Source organism: Gymnodraco acuticeps, unplaced genomic scaffold (assembly GCF_902827175.1).
Source record: "Gymnodraco acuticeps unplaced genomic scaffold, fGymAcu1.1, whole genome shotgun sequence".
Classification (NCBI taxonomy): Eukaryota; Metazoa; Chordata; class Actinopteri; order Perciformes; family Bathydraconidae; genus Gymnodraco; species Gymnodraco acuticeps.
The window spans coordinates 1,392,340-1,411,567 of NW_022989755.1; the positions used below are offsets into that span (position 1 = coordinate 1,392,340).

At 40.3% G+C, this 19,228-nt stretch overlaps 1 protein-coding gene across 9 annotated transcripts in view; it reads right to left on the bottom strand.

Annotated features, from left to right (window-relative positions):
• pald1a (phosphatase domain containing paladin 1a) overlaps window positions 1–19,228 on the bottom strand; it is a 64,441-nt gene that overhangs the window by 25,594 nt on the left and 19,619 nt on the right. For all 9 annotated transcript variants that reach the window (XM_034212068.1, XM_034212115.1, XM_034212088.1 and 6 more), the window contains one exon: window positions 12,130–12,270. In XM_034212068.1, the coding sequence (XP_034067959.1) occupies window positions 12,130–12,270 (141 nt within the window). The remainder of the gene's footprint in view (window positions 1–12,129; window positions 12,271–19,228) is intronic.

Below are 19,228 nucleotides of genomic sequence, written 5' to 3' on the forward strand. Positions count from 1 at the left end.
GATTTCTCAATTTAGAGGCATTTTGGAGCTTCGTATACAGCAGATTTGGATTCAGCACCCCTTAATACCCCTAGAAATGTTGTATAGCATAAATAAACACAAAATGCATTCGGGGTTCTGATTTTGTGAAAATTGACCCTGTCTATATGAAATAATCAATGCCCTTGGGATGCTCTCAATAGTGTGTGTGTGTGTGTGTGTGTGTGTGTGTGTGTGTGTGTGTGTGTGTGTGTGTGTGTGTGTGTGGTGTGTGTGTGTGTGTGTGTGTGTGTGTGTGTGTGTGTGTGTGTGTGTGTGTGTGTGTGTGTGTGTGTGTGTGTGTGTGTGTGTGTGTGTGTGTGTGTGTGCCAAAGGTCCATCATACAAGATTTAGGGGATCTATTGGCAGCTGCTGATAATAACATCCATCATTATGGTTTACTAATAGTTGTCACTTCACTTCCTCCTCCAGCACCTGGACACAGCAGGAACTTACGCCAGGATCCTGTTTGTGGACTTCAGCTCTGCCTTCAACACAACCCTCTGGCTGGAGGCTGCGCTCCATCAGGACCAGAACCTCTCTCCATCAGGACCAGAACCTCTCTCCATCAGGACCAGGACCTCTCTCCATCAGGACCAGGACCTCTCTCCATCAGGACCAGAACCTCTCTCCATCAGGACCAGAACCTCTCTCCATCAGGACCAGAACCTCTATCCATCAGGACCAAAACCTCTCGCCACCTCAACAAGGCCCACCCCCCCTTGCCACAACGCAGACTCTATGCATTACATAATGGAGATCACAGGATGGTAAATAATGCAATGTTTAAATATTGCTTACTGCACATATTTTATATTCTATAATGTATTGCATTCTATTTCGATGTAAATTACTGCTTTATTTTATTTCTATCTTTCTATATTTTTACTACAGTGTTCTTAATATAGTTCGCTATCTGTGTACTTTTTTTGATTTTTTATTTGTATGTACGACACCTAGTCAAATTTCTCCTACGTGTGAACCTGCCTATGGCAATAAACCCGTTTCTGATTCTGACCCGTTTGTCCTCTGGTTGCACTGCCACGTCTACAGTAGCGCAGAATGGACAGAGGAAACATGATTGGGCCTCAAGTTTTTTGCAGCCAATATAAATTCTCCTACAAACTTGGGATAGGAGGGTGAGTGAACAAGTTATCCATTGGTTGGAACCTACATCCCCATTGTTAGACGTACTAAATCCTGCACACTGCTCCTTCAAATTGACAATGTGAACATATGTCGCCATTTTGTAATTTCTGTTATTTTCAGTTGAGAATGTTTCAAAGTAATCTTAAAAAATTCAACTTACTTTTAGTTTTTACTGTTTATAAGTATGATGTTTAAATATTAAATGCTGTATTCATTAGTTGTACTATAATTCTACAAATATTTTTATATTTTAAGTTTTCAGAGTAACATTTTGTGATGTCTTTTTATTGAACCTGTTTGATTGGAAAATGTTAGAAAAAAGCTGTAAAATAACAGTATTCTCCCATTAGAACTTTAGGTTCTGTATTTATTTTAGTGTTTGATCATACAAATCTAATTAAAAAAAATGTAAAAAACTGTTTTTCTCATCAGAACTTTATTTAAGGTATTTTAATGTAACGTTTTAAGACAATGGATTTTGAAAAGAGAGGAACGTTTCCTCTAAAATCTTTAAGGACAATTTCTGTATACTAATTGCTTTTGCACTTTATTTCAGTTAAAGTATTTTTATGGTTTTTGTTTGGCAGCCGCTGCTGCCAGTCATTTGACCATTTTTTTACGGGTTTTTTGCCCGTAGAAGTTTTAGTGCTGTACTTTTATTAAAGGTTATTGACTGTAAAAAGAGCAGATAAATCAGATAAATACAGTGTTTTCCTGTAAAGTCTTTAAGGACAATTCCCATAAATTAATGGCTTATTCACTTTATTTCAGTTAAAGTATTTTACTTTAATTTAAGGGTTTTTGTTTGGCAGCCGCTGCTGCCAGTACTTTGACGAGTTTTTTTTTACAGTGAGATGTCCCTGACTCACTGTAACAATCCGACATGTGGGCAGCAAATCAAGGGTCTTGAACTGAGTTTTGCACTATGAGTCATTTGTCTTTAAATAGCAGAAGCTGTCTCTCTGCCCATCCAAGATATTGTTTCATTTTGCCAATTGTCATTATCCTCCCAGGTCTGATGGCATGACTCTAGACTTTATTTCTATCGCAGTGTGATCTCTGGATATGCCAGTCTAAGGGCAAGTCATAAAGAGCGCAACATATGGGTTTCACCACCTGAGCACCTGTCAATCTTTGGAATGTGTGAAGGCCATGAATCTATTTATACGCACCCGTTTTGATACCAGCACATATCAAACCTGTGTCATTAGAACGAGTATTTCCAAGAAAGAAGAAGAGCAATGGGCCTGATGCAGAAGGCAATATATGAAAATCTATATTTATATATTTGTTAAGAAACAAATGGGTGACATTTGAGGGAAAATGCAACTATATCATATAATCAAAATGATTATTATAATTTTAAGAGTACAGTGATTATTTTATTCAAAAAATAAATAATATTGTAAATATACAATAAAAACCCTTGGAGAATGATATTGTGTGCCGAGTAGCTCACATACTGCTCTGGGAGGGTTTGGGATTTCCCCTAACAGCAGTATGAAGCACAGGAAGTATCACATATTTCTTTTAATTATTTGACAATATCTCAATTCCACTCTTGCTGAAGTTTTTTGGTACATCGTTCCTATTCTTGGGAATTTGCCAGAGTATTTGCACACACAACACCTGCCCTTATACAGCGTTTAGGGGGTATTACCCAGGCTAATTATAAACAATCAACCACATGCCTCGAATATATGATCAAGAGGGATTCATTACTCACACCTGGGTAATAGCAGATGTGGGTGTCTTTGAATGTTAGGTGTGGCTGACTTTCGTCAGACATTTTTGAGAATGTTGCCGCATTAGGTCCAGGGTTTTGTGTTGCGAGGTGTCTCTGTGGCAGTGAAAAACTCATTTGACAACATGGTTCTGAATGTTCATTGCTGAGTTTTTTGCACTTAAGGAGCAGTTACCCCGTCGTTAACACCGGATTCATATGTTGCTCAACTGTCCTCACGTACGAAACACCGCTTCCCTGGTGGGGCTTTGTGAAAGTGCAACACATCCCAGTCACGACTCCTGCATATCGCACATGGTTGGCATTTAACTGGTTTCACAGGTGGGATTGTATTCCCGTAATTATTTGTTCAGTGCCCGTGACTAGCTAGTGTGAAAACCTAGACAAGAAAAGGTGGACCTTTTCCTGGTGAAATGATTTCGGGCTCAACAGGATACGTGGAACACCATGCTACTGGGGGCATGTTAAAACACTCATGCATGGTTTTGGAGGTAGTTATTCTGGTCTTTGGGGCTGGGGGAATGACAGGTTTAGTGCGAGGGGGCAGAAAATGACAACCCTTCTGTGCTGTGCTCAGTGAGGTCTGAAGCACCAGTGGGGCCAGTGGTTAAGAGGGGGTGGGGGCCATGAGGGAGGTCAGAGCAAAGGGCGGGCAAGGGGCAGCTCAGTTATTCAGGGTAAAAGAGGATAGGTGGGGAGAAAAAAAACACATATCTTTATAAAGTGGTCAGCATGTAGAGTGAAGCATGAGAGGTTGATCCTTTGCATGGAAAGTGTGAAATAAACACTTATGAATAACTGTACAGGCATTTGGCAGAGATTAGCCAGTTAGTTCTAATGAATGACAACATAATGATGCAAGATAATTAAACACTAATTAAATAAAACTACACAGGAAGTGATTTTCGATCTATGCTGTCATCTAGTTACTCGACTAGAAATAAAAATGCAGTAATAAAAGGCTTTTAATTCATAAGCAAATGTATGAATGCAAGACTTCCTTGTATTTTTGTTATTTGTTGGAATTGAATGTGCTGTTGTATAAATGCTCTATGCTCATTAAAAATAGTTGACATTTAACTCATGATTGATCAATAAATTAATAAGTAAAAATGTGTTGGAGTTAAGTTAAACACGTAATGAGATGAAAGTAGACAGATTTGTTTTATAGACATGTATTATATCAGACAAAGTCAAGCTGCAGATAGAAAAAGGCTTTTTTGTTTGTAAAAGGATTTCAAAAGTGTCATGGTTACTATTAAGAGTTAATTATGAAGAATGTTAACAAGGTATCTAGTTAATGCTAATGACCTAGACACGTTGTTCACATTTTCAGAATAAAGTTGCAGCGGTGATGCTTTTAAAAACATGAATTTAATGGCTCCCTATAATTAAATGATACCTTGCAGCGCTTTCACAGCCCTCAGCAGCTTGTTGTTCATTGTTTTTATGAGCTGGACTGAGAATAAACATAAACCCTGCTGTATCGTATAAACAGATCCCACAACGTTTCAAAACACTACCTGCCCGGTGTGAAACGAAAGCTGATGTTAACAGGTGGCTCGTAACAGGAAAAAAACACCATTTGACCACACCGGCACATTTGACCACAGATGTGTAGATCAAGTTGGATACAAAAATGTAAAAGAATATGAATTCTGGACTCAAAAACAACAGCTGGTGAGAGCAGGAGACCCTATGGGATGTTGCTTCATGCTGAATGTGAAATGAGGCAACTGAAAATCACTTGATGCAGTTTCAATTTGTTTAGATGAAGCAAGAAGCAACACTTTATAATCAGATTCCCACATACTGCATATTACATGTGGGTAAGCTTTATAATTGGCCTAAGAATATTCAATACTTGTGAATATGTTTGCCTTACTAACGCAGTCTTGCATGAATTCTATTTTCATGTAGGTTATTGTTTCAGTGTTGACTCAATTGATAGTTATTTTGTTGAATTGTATTGCATATATTTTCCCTTCTTAGTTAGCTGTACCATAAACCTGGAATATAGATAAAGGGCTGCAAGAATTGATATGGAGGTTTCAGGTTATGACTAAATCCAAATTGAAAGTTGTTTACCAAAAGTACGCAGTACACAAGTTCTGATTGTTAAGAGTTAGGTGGGAATATTATTTTAAATCTCATGGGCTGTTGAAAAGCCTACTGTGTGAATAGCACTTCAGACAGCTGTATATAGCAGCAAAGTGCCGCTTTACAGTATAAAGTGACAAAGCCATTGAAACTTTGAACACAGCCGTGGTTGTTAAACATTTGTTAGAGCACTAAGAAGTCTGAACTTGATTATGATTCAGGGGTGTGTGTAATTGTTGTAATATTGCAGTGCACCTGTTGGTTTCACTGATTAGTCCCCGGCTATGGGGGACGATGTGCTAATCAGTGAAATCGTCAGGTTTGAAGAAAAAACCTGCCCTCTCTTTACCTTCCACTGGATATTAGGGTCCATTGATACAGTTGAATCATCATTTTGAAAAGGACTCTGATTGGCCTGATAATAGAGAATAGGAAACGTAAGTAAAGATCATTTCAATAGTCACAAGGATCTTGGGGCCATTGGTATCTGCTGCATGTGAAACCTATTCTTCACACTTCATAACCAAGGCATATCAATCATCATATCGTAATATATGAGGTAAGAATGAGCATTACAAGGAATTTAAGCATCATGTCAGACATCAGCGTGCACATCAAACTCTCACTACATTTTAGAATATGATTGGAAATCATTTAAACTTGCCTTAAGATAAACGTGATGTCGAAAAGCAGCTGACTAGAAGCAGCTGTGTATAACCCCTCCCGCTGACCACACCCCCCAAGAAAGTCCCCAGGGACGCTTTATTTACCTTTACGCGTACTGCTACACACACACACTCACACAAACATACATGGAACAACTCCCTGGACTAATATTGCACAGAGAGACGGTGTCCACATAGCTCAGCTGCTTGCACCTGCTCAGATGGTATTCGGTCAAAATAAGCCATTTGTAGACAGCCACAGCAAATACTGCTATTGCCATTGGCATGTGAGAGGCTGGAAATGATGAATAAAAACAACAACCTCTGGCTCTCCCACTTTGCTCCCTCCCACTGGACCTTAATGAGAGCCTCTTTTCAGGAGTCAACACGCACTTGAGCCATGAAGAAGAACCTGCCTCTCCTTCAGGTGGGCTCATTTTCCTGCCAATATTTCTCTTGGCTGTTACCAACTCCACCTCGTAATTGGACCACTTATGTCAAGTGACCATCCTAATTGAGAAGAAACGTGTTGACACATAGACTCTCGAGCTAAGGGAATACTTAGAAGGTAGCTAAGATTAAAGTGTGAGGTTTAAGAATGCTCTTCTTCGTTAGTCAAATTAATCTGGCTGTCAGTGCTGGGTCGTTCCCCCTCTGCGGTACCTCCCCCTCAAGACGTCAACTACCTTTCCTCAACAAAACCTGCTCACAGTATTCTCCCCTTTCTGAAAATATTTTTCCACTGCCCCGTCCAAACCATGAGGGCCTTTCTTTGGACACACACACACAGTACATTTTGCAGCTCATTCACTCTGGCTCAGTGTGATTCAGTTTTCTCACCACCTGGGAGAAATAGCATTCAATTTTGAAAACAGAGGTGACAGTAAAGTTGATGAAACTCTCAACGTACACAAGGGATTAGGCGTTGGGTTTCTGAGTTTGTCGGTTGTGACAATCTCTACTTCTACAACTCAGCACTCTTTGCTATTACTACTCTCTTGATGGACTAGCTGGAAGACAGCGATCTGCAGTGATCACATTTTCGCTACAGGCCTGTGAGAAGTCAGGATGAATCAGATAAGGCCGTGCTATTTACTTCCTGGTGGTGTAAAATGCAATGGTAGGTATGATGGAGCTGTCTATTTTACTGGATGGTTCTGGTTGTTGGATGCACACCTGGGGCCTCATTTATAAAGGGATATACGCTCAAAAAAATGGCATACGCCAGTTTCTACGCAATGTTTCCGATTTATAAAATACTAACTTGATGGGAAAATGTGCGGTCCTCCACGCAAACTCTGACCCATGCGTACGCACTAAGCACAAAAACGGGAGAGACGAGAAACTGCGACACCGTTGGCAGAAGGAAGAATGGAGAGAAATATGTGGAAATAATACCATAAACAAAATGTTACCTCTCATTTATCATATATGAAGAATTCGTTTTCAAACATTGATTAAAGACAATCTTAAAATGATTTAACAAACGCCTGTTTGAGACTCCTCAGTGCACACAAAAACATAACTTGGAGAAATAAATAAACACGGATATGTTATTTAAAACCACCTCGAATATGTTGTGTTAATGTTATGAAATGTTTTCTCATAAATGATGCGGTAAGCAGGAGGACAGAATTACGTCTAAACTGACGCCGTTTTGCATTTCTATAGGTTGTAGATACGAGCATGGTTTTATACTATCATGTTTAATCGTGTTTTATGCCGTTTGCCAAGACTTGATAAGTCGCTCGTAAAACACAGGAGGTATGGAAACTAAGAACACCATATGTGGTACATTGTACAGCTAATATAACACAACACATTAGTTGTATTTCCTTTAACTGGTGGATATAGAGTTGCTGGGGGGGGGGTTGAGATGCACAGGCTGCAGTGGAGACGCTGCGCACAGCTGATCGACAGCTGGGACACAAACCACCAAATACAAAAACATAATTCAGATCCAGTCGTCATGACTCCACTCCGGAGGGATTCCCCGATCATTTCTTACAGTTTCTCATCAAGTGGGGTCTCCTGTCCCCGGTACAAACACACTGTCTGAGGAAGGATGTGTATTCTTTTTGTCATTAACCTTTTTCGGACCACTTATTTATTTATTTTGGTGACGATCCGACCTCCATGCTGCTACTCTGGTTCAAACTGCATCCACCAAACAATATGATTTATCTCGACCTCCCCAAAATAGCCAAAATCTGACACGGGTTGCGTTCCAATAGTCCATTTAGCTTAGGAACCTTCCTAACCAAGTGAAATGACCCGGAAGTCCCTCAGTGGCAGCCATGATAAGTGCCGTTCCAATTCTCTAAATGAAAGGAAAGGAGGTTTCAAACTTCCTTTATAACCTCCTTTAACTTAGGAACCACTGGACGTCCCTTACCGAAAGGAGAGGAGAAAATGCTGCCCCACAATGCATTGCAGCCGCAGCATTTGCCGTCACTCAACAGTCGGCCGTTCACGGAAACAACCGATTATGACGGAGAAATGATATCATGAAAGTTACGGTGCTTATTAAGCATTTTTAAAACGTATGTGGTAAGTTGCCAAAGTGCTTTGTTCTGAACGTTCATCAGTATTATAATCAAAGAGAAATATGAACATTAGTTTTTACTGAAATGATCAAATAAAGTCAACATTTCAGTGTTTACTGAGCTGTGTGGGGTTTGTTCAACTTTTAAAAGATGTTTGAATGGTGATATACACACTGATAGATGTTAAGGACTAACGTTTATAATAAATACATTTGTATTGATTTTAAGATATTTTCATAGTTCATACAATCATACGTATTGGGATCATTTGTATTAATGTGGACCGGAGGGAGAGGGTGACGAGCATAAGTTTCACTTTCCTTTTTTATTTCAATTCCAACTTTGGTCATGAAGAATATGTTTCTCTGTTGTCCACGTTCATAAAGCATAAAGCAACAGCATCAGAGCACGGTGCAGAGTCTCTAGATGAGTCCCTCGTTCTTATTAAACATCCATGTTGTAGTCCGCTGTATAGAAAACTGTAGTTTCTATAGTTTCTCCACAGCAGCAGACGCACATTTATAAGTCCTAAGTCCTTTTGAATTCTCCTATCCACTATCCCTTAACGTTTCACTCAGAGGTCAAGGAATAGGAGATAGGGTTAGAACTTAGGAGCTGATTTTTGGAACGCAACCACGGTGTCTTTTTTAGCTGTTCTGTCGTAATTTCCTGCGATCTTCTTCATGAAGTCAGTCAAAATGAATGAATGGGCGTTTCTTTGACTATTTATAGGCAAATATGGGTTTACGTGAAGCCCGCAAAAGCTGCACTGCATTTCGAGTCGATTGTGATTTATAAAGGGAAACCGGCGTAGGAAGTGCCGTACGCACTTTCCTCGCCGGTACGCAATGTTTTGTGAATCGGAAAATGTCGGAAAATGTCTGTACCTATTTTTTGGATTTCTACTACGTAACCTTCCCACGTGAATCCTACGCACGGCGTTATAAATGAGGCCCCTGGTCACCCCTATTTGAAAAAAAACTAAGAACAAGAGGGGTAGGAGGTGAAATATGAGAGATTGTGATGATGTTGGTGTATCGGCTGAAAAGAATATCAGATTCCCTGCTGAACTCGATATAATTTCCACTTCCACAACAAATTCAGCCTGTGTCGCATTTACACCAGTAAAGCCCCACAAAGAAAGGGACGAAAAATATCAAAGTATATGCCAGTGTGTAGATTGCTAAAGGCGATTTTCAGTCTCAAATCAGCTTGATGTTGGAAAGAAAGGCCCCCACAGCTGATTCCAGAGGAGGAGGAGGAAGAGGAGGAGGAGGAGGAGGAGGAGGAGGAGGAGGAGGAGGAGGAGGAGGAGGAGGAGGAGGAGGAGGAGGAGGAGAAGAAAAAGCCTCTCCAGTGCGTAGGCCTTGATGTTGGAGGACGCATCTGCCACGCGAGGTCACGCCTGGTTGGCAGCAGGGATTTACAGGCCCTTCAAGAAGAACCCATCCCCACCCCCCTACCTTCCCCCCTTCCCAGGCCCTTCTGGGAGCTGGTGGATGGTTCGGGTCCCAGTGTAAATATATTTTTTCTCTATCAAAGACACATTTTCCAACCACTGTCTAAGGGGAGGAGGGTCTATGGAAGAGGGAGGGCTACGAGAAGAGAGGGAGGGAGTTTGGGGGTAAAACTTTTCCCCCTCTTCTTCCCCAACTTTTTTCTCCCCCCTCTCTGGCCTGCCGGGTTCTAGCAACATCTGGATTTGTTTATCACCTGGCCTGCCGGTTCTAGCAGAAAGGAAAAGGCTGAAAGGGGACTGAAGTGCCAACCGGGGGTCCGCTATAGCAGGATTATACCATCATTTTGGGTTATTACGAATGTGGGTCCTTTGTTTCTATTGGTTATGATAAGTAAATATGGAAACAACAACATCGCAAAGATGAAGTCTAATGAGGCAAATAAACAAAAAAACAACCAATAGGTTCATTATTGTAATTAAAATGGTTAAAAGCTCATTTTGAACCATAACTTCAGTCCGTAGACTTTAACGGATGTTTACAACAGACTGTTTGGATGATAATGTCCTTTTTCACCATATTTTTTTTCTCTTTCAAATAACTCTTGAGAACTGTGGAGTTTGTTTAAAATGGATAAGCGATGTTGTTTACAGATCTCAGAAGTTAAAGTATTGTCACCAAAACATGTGCGTGTCCTTGAGGTCTTTCAAACATTCACATTTCCATCTTTGTAAAAACACATTCCAAGCTGTTTTTGTTTTTGTTACGGTTTTAAATGCCGTCTGTTTCCTCATCGACACGCTGCTTTTTGTGTTACAGCCTCCAACCATCGAATTGCAAAAAACTTGCATTGTGTCCTCATCGGAGTTCATGATACAAACGTGTACCGATGTTGTTATTACTGTTAGAAATGGGCATAAATACAAACATAGGAACCCATTCTTCAAATCAATTAAATAATTTGAATAAAGCTCAGGCACTTTAACCTAGGAATATTAAAAAAAGAAAACTTTAATTTGTTTTAAAACTTTTGTTAAAATAGATGCAATGACCATACAAATGACTTGATTGATTTGAAAGTGAGCCCAGCGCGAGCCTTTTCTTGGAGCCTGGCATCAGAGAGTGACAGACGGAGAGAGAATCGAGGCGAAAGACAAGGTCCCTGGGACAATGAGGCCCATTGATACGGTGGAGACAGGACCGGGTGCCTCCAGCGCGCTGAGAACGGCTGACGGTGCACAGAGGCACAATGATTACAGTCTGCATTACAAATGGCTAAAACAGAGCCGTGGTCCTGCAGAGGCCACAGCATCAGGAGAGACCTTGTCCAGATAAGTCTTCAAAGCCCCACTACTCATTTTGTTCTCTTTTGTCCTGGATAATCTTTTAGATATGCCATTCATTCTTTTTTCCCTCATGCAAAGATTCAAAATACTAGCTTTTTCTCTCCTTATGTTATTTGCTATAAAGACATAAAAGCTTGAATTAAGACATCTATGTATAAACGTACCAAGTGTTACTGTATAGGAGCTGTTGCAGTATGCTTTCATTACTGTAGCTCTTTAATGAAAAGCTCAAGTATACTTTTGTTCAACATTCTCAGTGCTTTCAAACTTTATATTAAAAAAACTATAGTTATGTCACAATGGGGTAACATTGGGCAGGAGAAGACAAATCTGTCTACTGTTTTGACAAAGAAATTGTGCAAGAAGAGCAGAAATTGGGGGGATTTAAGAGGTTTTTTGGTATAGGCCTTAGAGTGAGTTCCATGCATTACACATGTATTTAAAAATCTGAAATGTCCTTAGAAAATTCTTAAAGAAACAGCAATGTTGTAAAAGCAGGATGAGCTATTAGAAAGCTGATTCAACCAATAAAGATTCAGTGATACTTTGTACAGCAGGCACACTTAATAAAACTTAAAGTCTTCTCCTGCCTTTCCCCCCCCCCCCCCCCCCCCTCTCTCTTTACAATTTAGACCCAGAGGAATTCCATTGAGTTTTAGAGATAAGTTATGTTGCACCACAATCACTTCCAAGCTCAGTGAATCTCCCTCATTCATGTCTCTGGGATCCAACAAAAACACCTCAACAAGTTCATGATGCCATCTATCGGGCTCAAGCGTAACTGCACCCAAATCCTCATTAACATGCTGATTGAGTCACACTATAAGGGGGATGATTCATAAATATGCAGTGTTTGTTATTCTTCTAATTAAACATTTAAGACATCATCTAGAAAAGTTCAAAGGAATGCATCACATTGCATTATATATTCATCACAAAGATGGACACTGAAGTTTGTATTTTTATCTATAAATGCTCTACTTTCTTTGTCTACCGTGATCTCTGAAAGTTCACTATTATATTTGTTCACATGCTGAATATCTGTTCATCGCTTTCCCTATGAATGTACCAGGTGGTGAATACTCCAGGGAGATGTTCTGTACCTGTCTGTACGTGCAGATGATGATTTCTCGCAGATGGTAGTGCATGGGGGTCATGGTCTCGCTGACGGAGTCCAGGGCCATGTCCACCTCCCTTTTCATCCTGTGGCCATCAGGGAGTAGACGCACCAGCTGCATCACGACCTGCGCAGCAGACACACGTTGTTATAGTGTGTTACAAAGGTTTCAAGATTGTTTCAAAAGTTGGGATATGACTATTTCAAAAAACATCACCAACACTTGTACATCTGCCTCCCACGTAGCCTAACACCTAATGTCAGTGTAGTGATTGATGTAGGGAAGAAGCAGGTGCAGCAACACCATTGTTTGCCAGTTATACACTCCGAAGAAAGCACATTACAAGATTCAAGTTTCTTTTACATCTGTTGAACTCTCCAATCGAAATGTAATGAAAAAAGCTGAAAAACGTAATGGTCCTGTAAATCGTAAAATGTCCATGTGTCTACGCTTTTGGCAGGTTTCTAATTGATCTTGCTTTTGTATGTGGGGAGATCAAACTTGAAATGTTGTTTTTAACAGTTAATAAATATGCAATATAAGTATAATTACATGGCCTGCATAGAATGTTTGTTTCTATTCTTGTACTGTATGTTATATTCATTTGTGAATTATTAAAGAGATGTATTATCTTCACGTATGAAACTATGCAATAGGCAAAAGGCAGTTGCTTATTGCCTTGGCTTAAAGCAACAGCAGCATCTGGCATCATCATGCCATGCCAAAATATATAATTTTTCCACTTATGATAGAATTATATTCATCAAAGTACTGTGAAAACGGCTCAAAACAACCAGGCAAGTGTACATCCTGTGAGCTCTTTTGATAACGGTTTATTGTGCAATGCTCTGCTGGGTTGATTACCTAATGACCTAACTGAGATATTGGTGTGAGTATGTATCAGCACGTTCATTAACAGTGGTGACCCAGCTAACACAGGGAATGTTTCCATCAGCACTGTGTGGCAGTCTACTGAGGCAGGCTAATTTACTGGACCTGCTTGTTAGTCCCTCTACAGCCGGTTTTCTTTGGATACTGATGGTAACAAAGATCAGAAGGGGCAGCAGGAGGCACCGAGGGAGGAACACCAAAGAGAGGATCAGAGGACAGAACATGCCTGTAGGGAAAAAACCTTATTAACTTATGCTGTGTGTTACAGGCTTGCAGCATGAGAGTGCAGCCTGACCACTGTCCTTCTGAAAAACAACCTTTTTCAGATTGCATAAGGCAAGGCAATTTGATTTATATAGCACTTTTCAGCACGTGGCGATTCAAAGTGCTTTACAAAATAAAAACAAAAGACATTTAAGAACAAATACAGCATAAATACATTATTAAATGGCATTTAAAAACAGGCATAAAAAGCAAAGATAATGAAATAAATTAAATAATAAACACAGCAGCAGGTACAGAATACATGACTAAAAAGGCATACTGTAGTGTGAGTATGGGCAGCTCAATTAAAAGCAGCGGCAAATAGGTGCGTTTTTAGTTGGGATTTAAAAATAGGAAGTGTTTCAGTGGATGTGCACGATTCGGGCAGCTTGTTCCAGATTGTCGGGGCATAATAACTAAAAGCTGCTTTTCCATGTTTAGTTGTTATTCTCGGAACAGAGAGCAGACCCGACCCAGAAGACCTGAGACTCCTGGATGGTTCATAGTGATGGAGGAGGTCGTCTATATACCTCGGTCCTAAGCCATTTAGTGATTTAAAAACTAGCAGTAGTATTTTAAAATCAATTATTTGGCAGACTGGAAGCCAGTGTAATGATCTCATGTTTTGTGGCAATTACTGTACATTTGGTTTTGCGTACCATGAGCGGGACAAATAAAAATGAAATGAAATGAAATCTCAGAACCTTTCTGATAGATGTTTTAGTGAGCCCTGTGAATACACTATTGCAGTAGTCGAGTACTGAAAATAAAAGCATGGACAAGTTTTTCTAAATCCTGTTGCGACATTAGTTTGTTAATCCTTGATATATTCTTCAGGTGATAGTATGCAGACCTAATAACTGTTGTAATGGTTATGGCATAAAACCTTTACATTTTGAATATTTAATACGACATAAGTCAATGAAAAAAAAGTTTGTTGACAATCCTAACTCTTCGGTATATTTCGTGTGCACTTTAAATGTATATGGTTTTAAATGAATAATAAGGGATATAAGGACATTTACTTTTAAGATTTTAAGAAAATGTCTTGGGCTTCAAATACACAAAGATAAAAAAACAAACATATTAAGGCTAATCCTGACATAAACTGGACGAGTAAGTGGTTGAGTAGAACTTCCCATTCATTCAATTCAACTGAATGTGGGTATTGAATTTGGGCTATGGCAGTGGGGAACATATAGGTATCACGGTGTTTGTAACGCTGTTGCCATTGCCAATCATGTATTGAGCAATCAATGAGGCATTCAAATCAAATGGGTCAATCAAATAGGCCATTCATGTGACATTTCCACAAATCTGCACAACACTGACCTGATTACCACAACGCCTGATTTGTTTGAATGAAGCCTAAAGTCAAACGGATGGATTGATTGAAAACCCTTTTTTTTTCTGGCCACTTGGAGGCAGCAGAAACAAGTTGCAAACACTCAATTATTTTATGTTGAAGCTGAAATGGCAAATGTGTTGATGGCAAACAGTTGTTTATTCACACGACAAGCAGCAAAGAGCAACATTGTCTTTGTTGGAAGCTGTCCACCTGACTACCTGATGAATTTAAGTATTATAGAACAATCTCTCTTTTATCTCTGTATTTGGTTTCTACCAAGACCTCAGAAAAAATACATCTTAAACTTCAATAGAAATCCTTAACTTTTTCACTAGTTAGTAACCAACTAAAATAAGTATTATTTAAAGCCCCGTTATGGACTTTGTAACAGTGCTGCAGATACTCCATCAACCAGGGCAATGACTGGGATCGACAATGCAACAACATCACACCAGGAGAGGATTACATCACACCACAGCAGCCCCCCCCACCCCATCACGTGGTGCTTTGGACTTCACAGCCATGGCAACACGCTTTTGGCACATAATGCACTGGGGGTGGCAACATCACAAATCCATTAGAGGTTAAACTGGAGGCAGACCAGGTTTCCACGGCGACCACTCTGTGTATCCCAGAAACTCGGGTGGCCGCTCTGCTGTGATTGGCATGCGGCATTGTGAGCCCGCAGAGGGCTGTGTGTGTCCATTTTTATGGAGCCGAGGACACGGCCAGCAGGGGCCAAACACAGATTCACAGACACAACTCTGAACCAAGAAAAACACCAGGCGGCTCTAATTCACAGACACTATTCAGACCGGAGCAGAAAGGCTTTGGCTTCTCGCTTTGTTTGGCCAAAGCTTTCAATCACAGGTGCAGAGTGGAAAAAACGCTGAACATTTCCCCTTTAATATAAAGTTGTATGGTGTACTGGGGGAACACTGAGCGTTACAATAGCTGCCCTGCTAATAATCTCCTCTGAGTACAAGAAAAAGCAACAGGTTTCAGAAAACTCTCATTCTCAGCCACTAGGGGTGTAACGGTATACGTACCGAAATTATTCGGTATGGGCCCTTCGGTTGAATATAACGTTAAACGTAAAAAATTGAGAACGTGAACAACATCTTGGAAGTAATCTCATGCCCCGGCCACACGAGGACGAAAACGGTCGTTTGCGTTACTGTTTAGTGTCATATAGACCGTTCGGCCACACGAGGACGACCGAATACGGCACTAAACGACTGCGGAAACGATAACGGGTCCCAAGGTGGATAGAACGGCATACGCAACGCTCTGGGGGGTCCAACGGCTCCGTGTGTACGCCCTATACGATCATTTTCTGATAATGATGAGGCAATAGCCCCGCCTCTCCCCACCTCTGCTGCTCACCCCCACGTCAAAGTAAAAAGCACACTGAATTCAGATTATTTATCTTTCTCTCGATATGGACATAAACGCGAGTGAAGTCTAATCTGACAGGACGGAGACACTTCTCAAACTACCTAAACTAGTTATAAATATGTTTATTTTTACTGTCGGCCAGGTCACTCATTACTGGATCAGCTGCTGCATGAAACAGACACTGTCCAAAGAGAGGGAGGAAAAAGAGAGGCTCCGTGTATTTTATTATTATATTATATAGAGTCGTTATTCATTTGTTTTAAAGCTCAATACATAACAAAGAAGACCTTTGACCGGCACTTTTATAATTTTGTCGGAAGATTTAAACTTTAATACACGTTGACTGGCGAGAAACTCTGCCCGCTTCCCTCGGCCCCCACCGCGGAGAATAAACAGAAGGGCAACCATGACAACCATGCTTCTTCGCGGCTTTTGTGGAGGAAGTTACAGCGCCACGTACAGGCTCCTGCATATGTACTGCAGCTTCTCCAGCGGTTGGAGCTAAACGGAGCTGTCTCGTGTGGACAGACACTATCCGGATGACTATTGCGTGTGGACGGAAGCTTTTTTGCGATTGCGTTTGCGTTAATCCTATGCGTTTAGCCGTTTTCGTCCTCGTGTGGCCGGGGCATCAGGTGCTGCGTCGCAGCATTCAGAGTAATTTCTTTGCTCACATTGGGTTCAACGCGCCATAGAGCGAGCAAGTCATTTCATTGGACGAGAGGCATACTATGAGAGCTGGTCAGAGGGATGCGTTCAAATGTAGTCAGTAATTTGAGGAACTGTCGAAATGGTGAACGCAGATAAAGTTGAGCTCGAAAATCCTCCAGCATCATTGAAGTCTCCGGTTTGGGAACATTTTGGTTTCGCAGTTACGTACAAGGATGACGGACAAAGACAGGTGGACCGAACCAAAGCTGTTTGTCGGCATTGTTCAACTAAAATTGGTTACGCGGCTGGCAATACATCAAACTTGCACACTCATTTGAAAAGGCATCACCCGAACGTGAATATCACCGGTACCAAAAGAAAAAAGACTGAAGTGCAAACCCAACTCCCGCTAGCATTTAAGCCTCCACCACAGTTCAGACCGAGCCAAAGCTATTACAAACGCCAAAATATATCCTTATTGCCATGTTAGCAAAGCGCTACCTGGCTGTATCTGCTACCTCTGTCCCTAGCGAGAGGGTGTTCTCCACAGCAGGAGACATTGTTAGTGCCAGCAGATCTGCCCTTTCGGCAAGCAATGTGGACAAGTTAATTTTTCTTTTTAAAAAACATGAAAATACAATGACAAGCAAGTCATAATGTCAAACTGGCTGCTTATGTACTAGTAGGCTACAGTACAGTTAGCACCTTAATGTTTATTTTATTTTGTATTTGAGTGAATATTCACAGTTTAATAATAATTAAAAACCCAAAAATAATAGTTTATGTTTTGTGAGTACAGTAAAGTTCAAATAGCCTACAGATTATTTCAGTTCATCGAAATGCTGCACCTTAAAGGGATAGTGGAAATGGAACCTCAAATAGTTTCGTTTTAACTTATATACAAGCATCATTACGTACCAAAACAATCACACCTGATTAAAAAAATATAATAATTGCCTTACGCATGTTAGAAGCACTTTATTGCAGCTTCCCCGAAGTTTTTTAGAAACGAAATGTTCGACTGAGCCAAACCGGAAGTGACGAAAACTTAGGAAGACGATACGATAACAAACCATGGTGTCTATGCAGAATGAACGTGGAAGGGCAAATATACCAGACAAAGAAGAAGGATTGTACGAGGTATCCAGTGATGATAGCGAGTCAGAAACATCCTCTCGGCTTTCCTACGAAAATGTCGTTTTAGGAACTGAATCTGAATCCGGTTCAGTAAGCGACGATGGTGACAATATTGAGCCAGACGATGGACCATTACGTCCTTATTTGTTCGAGCCCGAGGTGATGGTTCACGGCATGGGCAATGGCGAGGATGACCAGGACCAGGCGCCAGATGATGCACCCCTACGCACAAATAATCTTGACTGGTAGGTCCCTAAGCATAGCTCACGCATCTTAAGATCACCTGTAGCCTTTACAAATATTAATCATTGTTAACCAGTTAATCCCGAAGGTCCCCCCAGTGGACCCCTCCCACAGTTTTTTTTCTCTCACATGTCTCAGGGCTTCTTAACATTTATGAAACTATTAATGTTTCATACCCTTTTAAAGGTAAGAAACTCCGCTAACTGACAATAAGAACAATTGTTAGCTAGAAAAAACACAAGCGTAATACCAAGCCTTTGAATTAGCATTGAGCGAAACAATGCTAACTAATGCTAACGCTTTTTTACACACAGCACACGGTAGAAATGCCCTTATTACTATCTTAACTGCACAAACAAGATATACGATTTAAAGCTGAGACTCCACAGATTCCACACATGTAATGTCATCACTGTAAGACCTCGAATTCCTATAGCTATCAGCCAGAAAAGAGAAAGTAAACAACATCCGGTTCCAAAAATATTACAATAATTACGTCTTACCTTTTTTGATTTGTGATCAAAAGTTGTGTTCAACGGAATAAAAACGCATCTCAAGGTTAATCCAATGTCGTTGTGTCACGTAGAATTTTTTACTGATAATCAATCATCATATTTATGGCAATATACTCGGCTATTCACATGCAAATGCTATTGAATGTCCGCCATTGCTTTTGCCCGTCTTCCTATGCTCTCGTCATCACCCGAAGATTCCCGACGATTCCCGAAGTATTTCGTTTCATTGAGAGGGCGCAGTAAAATTGAAAATAAAATGAAACTAGGCGCATGAAATAAAAAAAAATTGTTTATTATGCTTATTTTTTATAAAAATACACAAGTTAAACCCAAAATTTGCGGATTTCCACTATCCCTTTAATGTTTATTTTATTATATTTTGTATTTATTTGGGTGAATACATTATTCACAGTTTAATAATAATTTAAAAAATATGTTATGTTTTGTGATAATCTTTTCTGCTGTACCGAAAACGTACCGAACCGTAACCAAAAAACCGAGGTACGTACCGAACCGAAATGTTTGTGAACCGTTGCACCCCTATCAGCCACACTAAGTTAATAAAATATTAAAGTTTTCATTTCTAATGACTGAGCTCACAGCAACAGCATGCACATTTAAGTTGAACAAACAAGAA